This window comes from Microcebus murinus, chromosome 18 (assembly GCF_040939455.1).
Source record: "Microcebus murinus isolate Inina chromosome 18, M.murinus_Inina_mat1.0, whole genome shotgun sequence".
NCBI lineage: Eukaryota > Metazoa > Chordata > Mammalia > Primates > Cheirogaleidae > Microcebus > Microcebus murinus.
In genome coordinates this window covers 49308335-49325425 of record NC_134121.1, presented here as the reverse complement: position 1 = coordinate 49325425, position 17091 = coordinate 49308335, and the positions used below count along the sequence as shown (strand labels likewise).

Sequence of the window (17091 nt, the reverse complement as noted above, 5' to 3'; positions counted from 1 at the left end):
AGCGCTCACCTGACAGGACTGTTATAATTATTAAATAAGATCACTAGAGCTGAGCACAGTGGCTCACACCTGTAACCCCAGCACTTTGGGAGGCCAAGGTGAGAGGATCACTTGAGACCAGAAGTTTGAAATCAACCTAGACAACATAGTGAGACCCCATCTCTACAAAAAAATTGAGAAATGAGCTGAGCATTGTGGCACATGCCTGTTGTCCCAGCTACTTGGGAGGCTGATGTAGGAGGATCGCTCGAGCCCAGGAGGTTGAGGTTGCTGTGAGCTGTGATGACGCCACTGCATTCTAGCCCAGGCAACAGAGAGAGACCCTGTCTCAACAAAATAAAGGAGATAACTATGCTGTAAGCACTAGCTCCATGCCTTGTACAGAGTGAGCACCCAACGAATGTTAGCTAACGTTTCCATTACTATGTTATTAATATATTTATCCGTTCTCTGTGCCGAGCACTATGCTAGATCCCACATATGGGTCCTATGATGGGGCCACGAATGAGAAAGCATTAGTAAACTCGAAACTAATTGTCGCAATTCCCCTTAGTTGTACACTGTACAACAGGTTTATATACATTTTAATCTCATGCTCATGACAATCCTAGGAGGCAGGTATTATGGTACCCACTTTAGGGATATGGAAAATGAGACAGAAAGGTTAATAACTCACCCAAGGATTTCAGGGTCACCAAGTAGCAGAACAAGTGTCACCCTCTAAGCCTGTTTGACTTCCGAGCCCACAAGCTTAAGCATTCTCTGAGATCCCTATCCCCCTTACCCGGCTTCATTTTTCTCTAAAATACTTACCTCCAGAAAAATATTCTACCTTTTTTGTTTGTTATTGTATGTGTTCAGCCACTAGAACGTAAGCTGCTGAGGGCAGGAACATGGTCTATTTTGTTCAGTGCTGTATCCTTAACACCTAGAACAACGCCTGGCACACAGTAGGGGTTCAATACATACTTGTTGAATGAAGGAATGAATGTTGGATGATGGTGTTTCCGAGGGCAGAGACAGGTAGCACTTCTTGGTTCCCCAGTACAAGTGTTTGTTCATGCACGTGTGTATTCATTCATTCATTCGTGCACTTATTTACCAAAAGCCCCGTATGTGTCAAGCATTGAGTGTGCAGTGTCAGCAGTTGTCCCCGGTACCATAGACAGGCTGCCAACTATCCAGCTGGGCGACTGGCAGATATGTTGAGTTCTGCTGGTCTTCAGTGTGTGTTAGCAATTTAGTTAATTATTGATAATGACCAATATTTTGATGGCTCGAGATATTTTTTACTGATATGATTTATATCATCTCATTAGAGGAAAGTACTAATTCAACGTATATTGAGCACTTTCTATATGCAGGGCAACTTATTGGGGGTAGAGAACTGCCTAACACCAGGATTTGCCTTTGAAGAATTCATAGACATAAATAGATCAGTCTATAGCATCTTGTGTTAGCAGCCTAGATGCTCTGCCCAGGGCACTTTCCCTGGAAAACTTCCTCCACGAGGCCATTCCCTGATTTCCCAAGCCTGGGCTCAGTGTTCCTTCTATGGGTGGGTTCTGCTGCAAACGGCGTGTCGGAATCACCCACCGGATGTGAGCACTTGGAAGTCAGGGACTGTTTCTTATCCACCCTGTCTCCCAGTTGTGTGCAAGGTGCCCAGCACAGGGACAGCCGTGGAATGAAATGGGTGAGTGTAGGAATGAACGAGTGAGCGTGAAATTGTCACTTGCTCCCTTACAAGTTGCAAGACCTGTCTAATCCACGTCTGTGAAATAAATTGGATTAACAAGAGAGTAAGATCTGCCTTTGGAATCCCAGGCAAAGAATGAACTCTAGCTCCTTAACAGCGTAAGCATCAGGTGTATGAGAAGTGAAGGGAAACTTTCTGCAGGAAGTTGGGAGTTGGTGCTGCCAATAGCTGCTGGGCCAAGGGGCTCTCCAGGAAGGGGCTTCAGGGTGGTGGCCAGACACATCTCGCCCCATTCCCGCTCACTGTTTTTCAGAACTGTTTCCCAAGCCGACACTGGAATTTTCCTCTTCACGTCTGGACCAAGGCGAGAGCTTGAACCTGTCATGCTCCATCCCAGGAGCGCCTGCAGCCAACTTCACCCTCCAGAAGGAAGACATGATTGTGTCACAGGCTCAAAATTTCACCAAGATAGCCTCGGAGTGGGACAGCGGGGCGTACACCTGCACCGCTGCCATCGGCAAAGTAGTCAAGAAAAGCAACACAGTCCAGATATCGGTGTGTGGTGAGTACGGCCTCACTGACTCAGAGGGTGTCCTGGGATTGATGGGAGGGAGGGGATTTGTCGCCAGCTGCCACCCTGTCCAGCCTGAAGGTAGATCAGACCCAGGCAGGGGAAGTACTGAAGGGAGAGAGAGAAGGGTGAGATGGAGAGGCTGAAGAGAAGTGGGTATTCCCGCTCAGAGCTCAGGAGAGAAGCCGTGCAAGGAAACGCCGGCCAAAATCAAGTTCATAGCTTTATTGTGACGGTGTGCTGATGGTGCAGACTCCGAATGGGCAAGATGCTGGCCCCTGGAGCAGGCACCCACCCGAAAGGTCACAGGGGAAACACTGCTTAGTCAACATTAAAATTTAAGAAGATCTAAGTCCCAGACTTTTATCCATAACCTGGCTAACCAAAAGGCGCAGGACTTCTGGTGGGCGGAATGTAGGTACCGTATTTCCCCGAAAATTAGACCTACCCATAAAATAAGTCCTAGCAGGATTTCTAAGCATTTGCGCAATATAAGCCCTACCCCAAAAATAAGACATAGTGGCGGGTGTGGCTACGCAGCATATCTGCACAACCCATGCATTTTGTCGCAGAATGGTAAAGAAGACAAGCAGCCCTTCTCATCTGCCCCAAGAGAGCTCTGTTGCTCGACATGAGAGATTGGGGTCAATGGTTCTAAAGGAAATAGAGTCACAAGAAATTCTGGATGGAAGTCAGGGTTTGGAGAGTTATGATGATGTTCCAGAAGAAGATGACTTAACTATATTTGAATAAATGTAGATTGTTGTAAAAAAAAATAACACATCCCCTGAAAATAAGCCCTAGGGTGTCTTCTTGAGGAAAAAATAAATATAAGACCCTGTCTTATTTTCGGAGAAACACAGTATTGGACCTCCAAGAGCTGGACTTCTCAGGCTTGCGTGTGCATACAAGACCCGGACACAGGTTCTGACTCAGTAGGTTGTGTGGGGGCCTGATTCAGCATCTCTAACGAGGGGTGCTGCTGGCCCCTGGACCACGCTTTGAGTAGCAACGGTCTTGATGAACATAGATCTCCAGTCAAGCTGTCACTGTCCATGTTATTATTCAACCATAGTCCTTTAGTTTAACCTGTGGCTGTGATTTATCCAGCCAAGATTTTAGTCTCAAATGAACCAGAATGTTTTAGCCTATTGTGGACTCTCTAGCCACCCACCTAACTCAAAAGGAAAGAATGCAAGACGCAAATGTGAGTTGTTACGTTTTAATTTTTTTGTAGTTCTTAGGAGGAGCTCATTTCATTTTATAAAGCTTATATATAAGCTAATATCTAAATCATGACCTGGTAGAATTCTTGTCTCCTGAGGAATGCAATTCACTACCAGGAGAGGCTGAGATACTCAGAAGAATTTGTTTTCAAATACATTTTGTCTGAATACTTCTTATACTTTTCTTATGCTTTGCTGTGTCTTTGCTCAACACCAGAGAAGTAGATTTATGAGTACATGTGCATGAGAGTTCTATTAAAATATAAATATGAATTGATGGGGATGTAATGCTTTCCTTGAAATTGTGTCATTCTTTTTTTTTTTTTTTTTGAGACAGAGTCTCACTTGTTGCCCAGGCTAGAGTGAGTGCCGTGGCGTCAGCCTAGCTCACAGCAACCTCAATCTCCTGGCTCAAGCAATCCTCCTGCCTCAGCCTCCCGAGTAGCTGGGACTACAGGCATGTGCCACCATGCCCGGCTAATTTTTTCTATATATATTAGTTGGCCAATTAATTTCTTTCTATTTATAGTAGAGACGAGGTCTCACTCTTGCTCAGGCTGGTTTCGAACTCCTGACCTTGAGCAATCCGCCCGTCTCGGCCTCCCAGAGAGCTAGGATTACAGGCGTGAGCCACCACGCCCGGCCGAAATTGTGTCATTCTTTTATTTTGCTTATTGCACTTCTCTTTCCATCTCCTGTCTCACCACACACACACACACACACACACACACACACACACACACACAGCATGATAGGAGTCCTGTGAAGGTAGTAGACAAGGCAGGCATTTGAAATTACAGTGACAGAGAAAGCAAAGCCCAGACTTTGGAGAAGGAAACCTCTTGGACTGGAGGCTCAGCTCCTGCTTCCAACACTGTATTAATACACGGTCTTTCCCTCTGTGGTTCTAGAAATGCTCTCTGAGCCGAGGATTTCTCACGATGCCCAGTCTGAAGTCATAAAAGGGCAGACCATAGAAGTCAGTTGCCAATCGATAAATGGAACTTGGCCTATTGCTTATCAGCTTTTAAAAGCAAATAGAGTTCTGGAGGGTTGTACAAAGAACTCCAACGATCCTGCAGTCTTCAAAGATAAACCAACCAAGGATGTGGAATACCAGTGTGTCGCCGATAATTGCCATTCCCACGCCAAAATGTTCAGTGAGGTCCTAAGGGTCAAGGTGATAGGTAAGTTGTGATGCTATGAGAAGAAATTGTGTGGGGTTGGGGCTTTAGTTAATATCTTTTTGAAGGTTTAGGGTTGCCCAGGGATTGTGGGGACAATAAGAGAAGTGGGTGGTACTTGCACAAAGTCCGTAAGCAAGATATGCATCAAAGCATGACCAAGGCCCAGTAAATGGGGCCAGAAAATATCTGGGGGGGACTATTGCTGTGACCAATGTAATCTCTTTTCAGAACTGTTCTAGTGAAGTGCTAAAATATTATAAGCGTGCAAGTGCTCTGACTCCAGGAAGCACTGAAGTTGTGTGTTTGGGCTCCCTTAGCATTTCCTCTTTTTTGGATGAACTGAGAGCCACCTCTCAGTTCTGAGAACAATAGACCAAGGCTTCTCTCAACTGCTGACCTCTGGTGGGGCACCTCTGTCATGGTGGAATGTGCAGCAATGACAGCTACGGGCCATGGTCTCATGGGAATTGCTAACACTTGTCCGGGATTCTCATACTCAGGAAAAATATACCATTGTCTGGGTATATAGGGTGGCTATGCCATTGCTTGCATCTCTTGCATACTCTGCATCCATTGGAAGGAACTGAGAAAGGCTTCCTCCTCTTCATAGTTTGTCTCCTTCTTGTTTAATAATTGCTTATGTGCACATGCTGCTGTGGACATGGATTGGATAGAGAAAGTCCTGCTTCTATTAATGTATAGTCTAATAGTAGCCATATTTTCCCAGTTAACATTAAGTAAGCACAAAATGCTATGGGACATATAAAAAAAAAAGAGAAGATATATTCTTAGTTTTCAATGCTATAATAAGAAACACGTGATCTCCTGATTAAATAACGGGGAGATGCCTGAATAACAGTACAAACGAGCACAGAAAACATGTTAGAGGCAACACTTGATTATTTGTCACATGAACCATATCCTCATGGTGATGGTGGCAGTAATTCAGGGCACGGAAGATAGGGTCTAGCTCGGATGGAAAAGCTTTGGGGAAGAGCTGGGAATGGGGGGCAGAGATGGCTGAAGATGGCCTGCCATCTCTAGCAAGCACAGGAGCCAATAGCTCCAGGGAACGTTTGGGAAGACTGTGGGTAAATCAGATGGCTGGAAACAAAGGCTGGGAATGGAGAACCACTGGATATAAGCTACAAAAGTGACAGATCCCAAGTGTGAAGGGGATCAAATGCCAGTCTGAGAGGTTGGGAATCGTCCCGTGTGCAATGAAGAGCCATAAGAGGGAAGGAAGGATGGAGTGAGATGGGTTCTCAGGAAGATCAACCTGGTGGCTGGATCCACAGGAAGGGGTGGAGACTTCAGACCTCAGGATACCTCAGAGGCTAATGCAGAAGCTCATGTGAAACTGTTGGTTTCAATTGGGTTGATATTAGTGGCAACATTTACTGACCTCTGATCAAGTGTCCAACCCTGTGTGAAGTACTGTAGCAAGTTATTCCAGTTAATACTTACAATAGCCACGTAAGACTGGTAGTAATATCGCCCTTGTTTTATAGTAAGGCAACTAAGGCTTAGGGCAGACTGCTGGTGGGGGTGAGCTGGGATTTGAGCGCAGGCAGTCTGGCTCTGAGCCACTACCCCCTGGTGCCTCACGGTGACAGAGGCCTTCAGGTGGGGCTGGACCCTCTGGGAGTCTGCCCTTGCGGGGGACCACTGCCGTCCTGGGCCTGGCGCTGCTCCCTCTGTCTGACAGCTCCATGGTCTCGCCACTGCTTGTGCTCATGGGAGAGCAACTCAAGTCAGAATGCCCCTCTGCTGGCCAGTGCACTCTCGCAGTAGTAGTGATGTCTGCTTGGGAGGACATTTGAGGGTCAGGGTTTTGGAGCATGGAGGCGGGAACAGGGGAGGGGATATAAGAGATAGCTGAGTTCTGCTTGCACCTGCTGGGGGTGAGGCTGGCTGGGCTTCCAGGTGGAAATGCCCAGGTGAAAAGGGAAACTGGGAATTCAGGAAAGGAACCTGGACTAGAGCTACCTGTTTAGGTGTTAAATGCCCAGGAATAGAAGCTATGAATCTAGGTGAAATCACCAAAGAGGAGATGGAAAACTGAGGACTGAATTTTGCAGAAAGTCCATATTTCTAGGACAAGAGAAAGAATAGTGACAAGCAGGGGTGGCAGGTGAGGAAGGAGGAGAATCGGGGTTGTGAGGCTGCACAGAAGCCCAGAGAGGGCTGAGTTCAACAGGAAGGGCTGGGGACAGTGGAACTACAGCAGGGGCAAGGTTGGCAGCCTGGAGGAAGAACATCCACCATTTAATTTAATCCACAGGGGACTCAAGGACATTGGTCAAGGGATCAAGCAACCTTTTGAGTTTCTTCGAAACCAGAGATAAGAGGGCAGTGTCAGAGCAGAGAATGGAAGTCAGATTTCAGGGGTGATAAGAAAGTGGGAAATGAGGATGTGAAAGCTTAAGGGAAAAAGGAGAAAAGCAGGATGATAGCCAGAGAAGGCAGTGGGTCGAGGTTATTTGCAAGATCTGGAAGCACCATGAGTCTTTCTAAGCAGAGAGAGAAATCAATCACACGCACGCACGCGCACGCACACACACACACGCACACACACACACACGCACACACACACACACACACACACACCTCAACAGAGCACGCAGCTGAAGCTAATCGAATAGTCAGGCTGAGTGGCCAGTGATCTCCGAGGTGATGAGTGAAGGGAGGTGTCCCTGGTGTCTTGTGTTTACCGAACAAGTGAGGACAAGAGGTGTCTGTGGCTTGGCCACCCTTCTGGGCTAATCAAGGGAGGAACTGAGAAGAAGGTGGGATGAGAGGAGTGACTTGAACGAGGGGCCCAGTCCGAGTCAGAGTCCGAGAGGTGCCCGGCCCCTATGCAGCGGCTGTTTCGCATTTAGGGAAAGCAATGCTAATCCTCTTCCTGCTTTCCAGCCCCCGTGAGCGAGGTCAAGCTTTCCATCCTGCTGAGCGAGGCGGTGGAGTCTGGGAAGGAAATCGTGCTTCGTTGTTCCGTGAAGGAAGGGTCTGGTCCCATCACCTATAGGTTTTACAGAGAAAAGGAGAACAAATTCTTCCACCAGGTGATCTCAAATGACACCCAGGTATTTTGGAGCAAGCCGCAGGCTAGCAAGGAGCAGGAGGGACAGTATTACTGCACGGCCTTCAACAGAGCCACCGTTGCCGGAAGCGCCCCTCACAGCAACCTACTGCCAGTCCGAGGTGAGTCAGGTCTCAGCACCGAGGTGTAGTGTGGGCTTCACGGGCCAAGGGCCTCTTACACCCCTCGTGGAGAGCCTGGGGGGAGTTTAGCTCTTGTGACTGAGGATTAAGACATCAATGTCCTCCAGGCTCTCGCAAGTGACAGAAACCCACTCAAATTGAGTACAAAAGAAGAATTATTATAAGGAAGTGGAAGTGTTTTACTCAAATTAGCTTCAGGAAAAAGAGGAATGGATTATCATAAGGAACTGAGAGCATTTCGCACAGTCTCGATTTCAAATTCTTGGCAGAGAGACACCAGTTGACTGACCTTGGGTCAAACGTCCACCCCTGGGTCACCTGTGGCCAAGGGCATGGGTCCTGCAGAGAGGATGTGGCGAGGGGAGTCCACCTGTGTGGGTGGAAGGGGTTTCTGAGAGAAGGAGGAGGGCTGAACCCGCCCACCAAAGTCTCCTCTAGTGGAGCTGTTTTGTTCCCTCCTTGAAAACCACAGCAGACGGCTGCTTGTAGCAGAAACAACCATTCCTGTACCAGCTACAAGGGGATCCCTCAGGGGGAAGACGGCAGACACAAGCACTGGAGAAATCAGTCTCACTTGTTGCTTAAACCTGATATCATTTCTTGCTGGCAGAGAGAGAATCTATATATTAAAAAAGAAAAAAAATTTTTTTTTTTCATTTCTAGTCTTTCTTTCCCCATGGAAGAAAGGACTCATTGCAGCGATTGCCATCGGAGTGATAATTGCCACCTTGGTCATTGGGGCCAAATGCTATTTTCTGAAGAAAGCCAAGGGTGAGGATGGTTCTTTCTTTCTGTTCTGACAGGCTGGGTGGCGCGTTAGCTGCAAGGGAAGCTGAAGAGACGTAACCAACTTTCCCCCTTGGGGCACCACCTTGGCAATCAAAGATTTTGGCTCTGGTAGGCTTGGAGCTTTTGTTGGCTCTGGATTCAGTGAGGCAAAATCGAAAGTATTACTTTCCTAGTTGGGCAAGCCAGATCAGACAGATTCTGGAGGAAGCTGCATCTGTGTGTGGTCAGAAGAAGCTGTTTCTGTTTTAGCTGCACCTGGTCCTGTAATGAGTAGAGTGGGGTGTGGGTGTCACAGAGACACACGTGCACATGTCTGCACACGCACACCCGTACACGTACACTGAATGCTTCCTAATTTTTTTTTTTTTTTGAGACAGAGTCTTGCTTTGTTGCCCAGGCTAGAGTGAGTGCCGTGGCGTCAGCCCAGCTCACAGCAACCTCAAACTCCTGGGCTCAAGCAATCCTGCTGCCTCAGCCTCCCAGGTAGCTGGGATTACAGGCATGCGCCACCATGCCCGGCTTGTTTTTTTCTATATATATTAATTGGTCAATTAATTTATTTCTATTTATAGTAGAGATGGTGTCTCACTCTTGCTCAGGCTGGTTTTGAACTCCTGACCTCGAGCAATCCGTCTGCCTTGGCCTCCCAGAGTGCTAGGATTACAGGCGTGGGCCACCGCACCCGGCCAATGCTTCCTAATTAACCTGCCAGTTGTGCCGTGATTTCCATCTATCTACCCGCTGACACTCGTCGATCAGAGTCATTTCTCCCAGACTCAAGGAAAACAGCACAGCACCAGGAAATTCTGCAAAAAAATTTTGTGGGTTCTTTTGGAGCCTTTGGTGCTGCTGCTCAGGACAGAAGGGGGCAGGTGGGATGAGGAGGGGCCCTGGAATTTTCCTCAAGCAGGAAAGCTGCCACCCCTCAGGGGAGACAGGCTCCAGGACAAACCCTGGGATCGGTCTCAGGACAGCTTGGAGTTAGAAGCACAAGCACAGGGAGTGACTTAACCTTTACTTCTTGGAATTATCTGGAATCAAAGAGATAGCTGCCTGCTCATCTGGCTAATCTGGTTCCTATGTCGTTGTCTCCTTCTCCATCCCATTCCACTAACGAAAGGCGATTCTTGCCGAAATACTCAAGATGTCATATATCTGGGGAAATGATGTGAAACCTCTTGGTATAAGACCAAGAAAACACCTCTTTTCTTTGTTTTTGTTTTGTTTTTAAAGGATGAGTATATTTGGCTTTCTCTTCTCTCTTTTTATGGGTATTCAATCAGAATAGTCAAATGTAGTTGAAATGAGTGTTTCTATTGGGTACGGACGTCAGTCCCTTACACTGACTTGGGTTTTCCTCTTTCTTTTTTAAAGCCAAGCAGATGCCAGTGGAGATGTCCAGGTGGGTGCAGCTGTGAGGGGCGGCTGCTCTGTGGCAGGGTGGGCATGTCTGGAGGAAGACCCCAGGCCTTAGGAAGTTTTTAGTGGTTCTTGGCAAGCTCAGAAAAATATGAACTGTCCTCGTGTGTGTGTGTGTGTGTGTGTGTGTGTGTGTGTGTGTGTGTGTGTGTGTCTGTCTCAGTGGACCGTTGCCAACTGTCCTTTCGTGGGAAGAATGGTCTTTATTCTGAGATCACATCCTTCCTACACTATTACTTGTGCAATCCCGTTCCTCGTGAAATTCTAATAAAATTTTTAAAATTTACTTACTTGGCAAAATAGAATTGGCCTTTTAAAAAAATGGTTTTACTATCTTTACTGTTTTTGAAATCAAAAATCCAAAAGTATGGAAATCATTGCTCTGTTCTGGAGAGAAAGAAACAGTGGCACAGGGTGGGGAATTCAGGGGATCGAGAGGGGCCTAGTAAAGGACTCCTTTGGTCCTGGCCTGATACCTATTTTAACAGCAAAAAGTTTTGTTAAATAATCTTAGAGTTGAAAAAGATATCAGTTTGCCAAAAGAAAGAGTAAAGTTTTCCTCACTTTGGAAAAGTCTTCCTGGTTTTCTCATGATGTTCCCTTGGTTGTTTTGTTGCTTTGGGATTAGAGCCAAAAAATTCTTTCTTTTATATGTATATATAAAGATTTTCTTTTAAAATTTCATGTTAAGGCCAGCAGTACCACTTCTGAACTCCAACAACGAGAAGGTGTCAGATCCCAACGTGGAGGCTAACAGTCATTATGGTAAAGTCATGATCTCTGTCCATTGCTGATTTTTCCCAAGTTGCCGCACGCTTCCTAGCCCTCTCAGAGGCAGGATCTGTGAGTGGTGGGCTTAGAGGCGAAAGGGAAAGCCAGGCTTCATCTAATCAGCCATTGGATGGTGAGCTAGTAAATCAAAAACTTAAAAGGAAAGGTACATTTTATTCTAATTTCACCACCTTCTGAATTTCCTATAGAATGAAAGGTGGAGAATAATCCCAATGCCTTGTTACCTGCACAGACTTTGAATACTGCTCTAGTGTAATAATTCTCTGTTTGCAAGGCAGAGACCAGATACCAAATTAAAGCATTGGTCAAACATCTTCTCACGGGATATTATTACAAGCACCAGACAGTTTTATTTCAAATTTACCACAAAGGGAAACCAATTTAAAGATTTAGATATTAGAAGAAGCATTTTAAAAAGTGTTTCAATTAGGAATACCTGGTTTGGGGGGCTCATTGCAGCTCCAGGATCAGCTCAGGGTGGGTGGCCAGTCCTCAGAGTTCTTTAAATCTCATTAGGTCTACAAGAAAATTGCTCCAGCATTTTAGCTGGAATGCCAAATGCTACTTCCTTCCCAGGGGGGCTGTAATTACTTCACACAAAAAGTCCTGTCCCTTAAGGATTTGGAGCAATTTTCTTTCTTTATCAGCAGGTTTGAGAATAGAATGCTCATGTTCTTTTCTAATTCTATAAGTGTCCCACAAATTAAGAAATTGTTAGGATATGCTTTTTATAAGGAAATATTTTACTGGAGGAATATATTTTAAGAATTGAGAAATTCTTATACTATTGAATCATGAACCTTAATAAAGGAAAACAAAATATTTATAGTAATAAAAGTAATGTGCCAATAGAAAGAGCAAATATATTATTTAAGAAACTACATTTAGGCTGGGTTTGGTGGCTCACACCTGTAATCCCAGGACTCTGGCTGGGGGGCTGAGATGGGAGGATTGCTTCATCTCAGCAGTTCAGGACCAGCCTGAGCAAGAGTGAGAGTCTCGAACTCAGCTCAAGTGATCTTCCCACTTTGGCCTCCCAGAGTGCTAGAATTACAGGCGTGAGCACCACGCCTGGCCTGTGACAACTTTTTTAAATAAAGAACAATTTGATAAAAAAGACAAAAACTTTTGTTTATCTGTGCCCACTGAAGTGATAGCCTAAAGATACTGCAGTTTCTTTTTCTTTTTTTTCTTTTTTTTTTTGAGACAGAGTCTTGCTTTGTTGCCCAGGCTAGAGTGAGTGCCGTGGCGTCAGCCTAGCTCACAGCAACCTCAAACTCCTAGGCTTAAGCAATCCTGCTGCCTCAGCCTCCTGAGTAGCTGGGACTACAGGCATGCACCACCATGCCTGGCTTGTTTTTTCTATATACATTAGTTGACCAATTAATTTATTTCTATTTATAGTAGAGATGGGTTCTCACTCTTGCTCAGGCTGGTTTTGAACTCCTGACCTCGAGCAATCTGCCTGCCTCGGCCTCCCAGAGTGCTAGGATTACAGGTGTGAGCCACCCTGTCTGACCAATGCTGCAGTTTCTTTAAACCATATTTTCATCAATCCAATTCCCAACTGGAGAGGGTTAGTTAACCAGTGTCCTTCATGTCTGTGAGTACTGGCTGGTCTCTTCCAGAAAGAGGTTCAATTTCCAATGAACTTGCTCACTTTGAACAATTCTGAATTCTGAATAATTCACAAACAGAAGTGCCCCCCCCCATGGGATGGTAGACATCCCATGAGTGTTAGGAAAGGACCACACAGCAGGTCAGATGGGGCCCACCTGGGACCAAGGAGGGGGATCCAGAACCCAGAGACTGATTGTCACCTACCCCGAAGAAATCAGGATTGGCTTCCTTTGTTAGTGGCACTGAATATTTTAAAAGCTATAGAAAACTAGAATTTCCATTGTCACTCATCCTAATTATTTTTCAAATAGGTTACGATGATGTTGGAAACCATGCAATGAAACCAATAAATGATAATAAAGGTAATTACCTAATTAAGTGTTTTTATTAGATACTTTTGCATAGGAAAGGACCTACAGGAAAAGAAAACTAACTTTCAGGCCCGTGGATAATTCCCCACCCCTCTTAATGACCCTGTGACTAACTGCTGTGTACACAGAGATGGCTACTTGCTTTCTCCAAAGATGCTATCTAGTGTCCTTAATGGGAAAGTAACCTAAATCCAAGTAGGGAAGAACAGGGTTATCCCTAAAAAGCAACTTCCTGCCTCAGTACGGGCTGCTGAATAAGGTAGCAGAACCTCTTTTCTCTTGGGTATAGAGGCGGAGATTTTAACAGACAATTAACAATGCATCACTTGCTTCCATCTAAAGCTCAGAGGGATTGGGCTAAATCATTTTTTTCAGAATTCCTTTCCGCTCTGAGCTGCTCACACGCTAACTCCTAGAGAAGTGAAAGGATTCTGTAAAGGCTCTTTCTGAAAAGCATCCTTGACTTCAGAATCATCATTTTAATAGCGGATGAGAACCCCTGAGTCTTTGGGGCTTTAAAAACAAAACAACTTTATCTTGAGTTGAAAACAACTTTCCTAGCTTTCACCATTGAACTCTGAGCAACTTTATTAACTTGCCTGCCTCACACTCTGAAAGCATTTTTAGGCTGGCGACCCCTAGTCCCCATTTCCTGAGATTCCTTTGATCTTGGAGACAGCTCTGTAGGCCTGCAGCCATGCTGAAGGCTGCCAGCATTTTGAGGGAGAATGAACTGGGTTAACTGCCGTGGCTAATACTGGGCTGTTTTCTGTCTCTACCAACCTGTTATAAGTCCTCCCACTGTAGAAACGTGGACCGATGCGGGAGGGTCCCTCCACGTCCGGGGAATGGGAGGGTCAGGGACTAGACCCCTGGCCCCGAGGTCCTGTCTCTGCCTCACAGACCAGCACAGGGCTTGTACTGCCTTGCCCAGCTGGAATGGAGTTACCCTTGTGTCTAACCACCCCATCGAAATATGGAATACCTTAATAATATTAATGAAAATCTCTACTGTGGTCTCAGGACCCCAAAAAAGATTCTGCCTAAACACAGAATGCTGTGGTTCCTTTTAACAGAGCCTCTGAACTTGGACGTGGAGTACACAGAAGTAGAAGTGTCCTCAGCTGAGCCTCACAGAGGTAAATGCCGTGTTCCCTTGAGTGAGTCGCCATGCTTTGCTGCTCTTGGCTGGGGTGGAGATGCCGGGGTGGGGGTGCTGTGCCCAGTGAGAAGAGCCCGGCACCCTCAGTTGCTCCAAGCAAGGTGGTCACAGCACAAATACTGGGCCTGCATAAGGTAGAAGCAAAGGCCCTGGCCGAGGCTCTGAGCTGTAAAATTTCAATAATTATTTGTTATGATGCTACTAATAATAGATAACATTTACTGAGCACTTACTAAGTACCAGGCAATTAGTAAGTGCTGAGCAATTCATTTCTGTGCAAGAGACTTTGAAGGCAGCCTTACTCCTGAGTGTTTAGGCTTTCTTCCAGAGGTACCCACCACCTTGGCCAATCCATGTGTTCCTAAGGTTGCTTGTGCAGACTGAATCTGTGCAAACCAAATGCATGTTTCAAGGTATCGAGGGCTTTGCTACCTAGCAGGACACTTGGGTAAAGGCTTTCTGAAAGCAGGAAATCCGTGTCAGTGTAAACAGTGGCACTGGTTTTACAGCTCAGGTTTCGTGTGCGTGTGTGCACGGTTCTCTCCAGCGCAGGCCTGCCCGGGAGTCCCTATCTCTGTGCTGGGAAGACACATGCAGAGTGGGCTGGGCCACAGCAAACTCCAAAATGTCCATCTCAGTTGCTTTTGGCACCATAAAAAAACATTGCCTATCCTGACCCTCCTCCTCCTTAGCTCACCGGAGGGCTCCTGCCCATTCAAAGGAAATAGTCATTCAGAACCTCCCTACCCTGCTGGGATGCTCCTTAGGACTGGTCTGGGGCAGTTTTGCAGGCTGAGCCCTCCATCGTGAGCCAGAGCCACACGGCGATGGCATCCTGAAGTCACCTCTTGCTCCATGATCTGGGAGGAATGTTGGATTACTTCCTCCTTTCTTGATTAGCACGGTCTTGTCAGCAGGTGTGTGCACAGAACTTTCCTGACAGGCCTGTCCTGCACAGCCCCTAGCCTGTGTGCTGCATCGCTGGGCACCACTCCCACAGCCTGCCTGGGATTGTGTGCTGCCAGTCTGCACAGCCACCTGGGCACCCCACGCCCAGGTCTAGACTGGACCCGAGACGGGCGGGAAACGTAGCAGGCCTGAAGTCCTCTGCCTCTTTAATCACTGCTAAGTGATTCGCTTGGTAGATAACAAGTGATTAAGGCCCACGGATGGAACAGCTACTGTGCAAGCAGCAAAGGACATGCGATCTTTTCCTAGTATGGGGACAGCCTGCAAGGGAGCTGAGCCCAGAAGCGACAGTATCAGGCTATAGTAAGTGCCTAGAAGGAGAAGAACAGGGTGCAATGAGAAGGCATAAAAGGTGATGTCTTTTCAGGAGGCCTCTTGGAGGGGTGGCATTTAAACAGGGCCTGAAGGGTGCAGAGAAGGCAGCCCCACCAGGAGGGAGGGGTAGGCAGCTCTAGGAAACAGGAAGGGCAGAGTGAGGCAGCTCAGGGCTTGGCGCAGTTAAGATCTGGAAGGCGGCCCTTGTGTCTGCAGGGTGAGTGAGGCAGAGGGAAGCACTCAGCTAGCGCTGGGGCTGATGCAGGGCCTTTAACATTCTTTTTGCATTCCATTCCTCCTTTGGAAGGCTTTAGACAGGGAAGTGACAGCTTCCTACTCCTATCTTTTAAAAAGACCCTAGGCCAGGGACTGTGGCTCATGTCTGTAATCCTAGCACTCTGGGAGGCCGAGGCGGGCGGATTGCTTGAGGTCAGGAGTTCGAAACCAGCCTGAGCAATAGTGAGACCCCGTCTCTACTATAAATAGAAAGAAATTAATTGGCCAACTAATGTATATAGAAAATATTAGCCGGGCATGGTGGCGCATGCCTGTAGTCCCAGCTACTGGGGAGGCTGAGGCAGGAGGATTGCTGCGACACCCAGCAGTGCTCAGAAGTGAGTCTGGAGGGGACTGTGGTGGCTCCCCGCCAGCCTTTCCTGGCACATAGCACCCCTCCGTCACCAGGCACTGTGAGCGTGGTCTCCTGAGTAGCAGCTCACTTCCTCTTGAAGGGAGATCAGGTTTGGAGGGAAAAGTGAGAAAGAACGCAGGGCTGCCCAGAGGTTTTGATTTTTGTTTTGTTTTTATCAGCCCAGCTAGAGTCCCCATCATCATAGCTCACTGCAGCCTCAGACTCCTAGGCTCAGTTGATCCTCTGCCTCAGCCTCCTGAGTAGCTGGAACTACAGGCACATACCACCATGCCCAGCTAATTTCTTCTATTTTTAGTAGAGATGGGGGTCTCACTCTTGCTCAGGCTGGTCTCGAACTCATGACCTCAAGCAATCCTCCTGCTTCGGCCTCCCAGAGTGCTATGATTACAGGCATGAGCAACCATGCCCAGCCATGCCCAAAAGTTTTGAATGTGAGTGGAAAAACCCACTGTCTTCTCCATTTTTAACCCTCTACGCTCCACTGAGCACTCGGTGGACCGGGCCCTGGCATAGGGCGTCCGGTGCCACTCCCCACAGAGGGCCAGGCCCTGGCTTTGCTCAGCTGCTGGGCTGGAGTAGGGCAGAGCTCTGAGGGCTATGCAGGATACCTGGATGGCTTTGGGTTGAGAGAAGCTAGAAGGGGAAGGAAGAAGCAGGGTTTTGTTCTTAGAAAAGTGTCCATTTTCCATTTCTTTGGGAATGTGTCCCTGGAAGTAACATGTGACTTTCTTTTTCTTGGTTGAAGGTTGGGAGGGATTGAATGTAGGGGAAGAGGGAGGTACAGAGTCCCCTAGGACAGGGTGAGTGAGGCAGGGGCGAGGGGCCTGCCCTCTCCTTGCCAAGCTGTGCAGGGGCAGGGTGCACCAACCTCGCTGGTCACCTTTTCCTGACTTACCCAAAAGCTGTGTGGGCTGCAGGGGGTCCCGGGTAGACCTGGAATGAGGTCCTTTCCGTGGCAATGGAGAGCTTCTGGAGGAAGCTTCTTCCTTGGCAGCTAAGGGGCAGCTGGGGGAGGGTCAGGCCTCAGCCTCACCTTCCCATGAGTGGGGAGGGGGTGTCACTAGGTGAGGAAAGGGCTTTGTGGGTTCCACGCC

At 47.3% G+C, this 17091-nt stretch overlaps 1 protein-coding gene across 3 annotated transcripts in view; it reads left to right on the top strand.

The window, feature by feature from the left end:
• The window catches only part of PECAM1 (platelet and endothelial cell adhesion molecule 1), a 68126-nt gene that overhangs the window by 31760 nt on the left and 19275 nt on the right, over positions 1-17091 (top strand). For all 3 annotated transcript variants that reach the window (XM_075994683.1, XM_075994681.1, XM_075994682.1), the window contains 8 exons: positions 2013-2261; positions 4408-4683; positions 7600-7887; positions 8572-8679; positions 10072-10099; positions 10808-10881; positions 12840-12890; positions 13976-14038. In XM_075994683.1, coding sequence (XP_075850798.1) covers positions 2013-2261; positions 4408-4683; positions 7600-7887; positions 8572-8679; positions 10072-10099; positions 10808-10881; positions 12840-12890; positions 13976-14038 — 1137 coding nt within the window. The remainder of the gene's footprint in view (positions 1-2012; positions 2262-4407; positions 4684-7599; positions 7888-8571; positions 8680-10071; positions 10100-10807; positions 10882-12839; positions 12891-13975; positions 14039-17091) is intronic.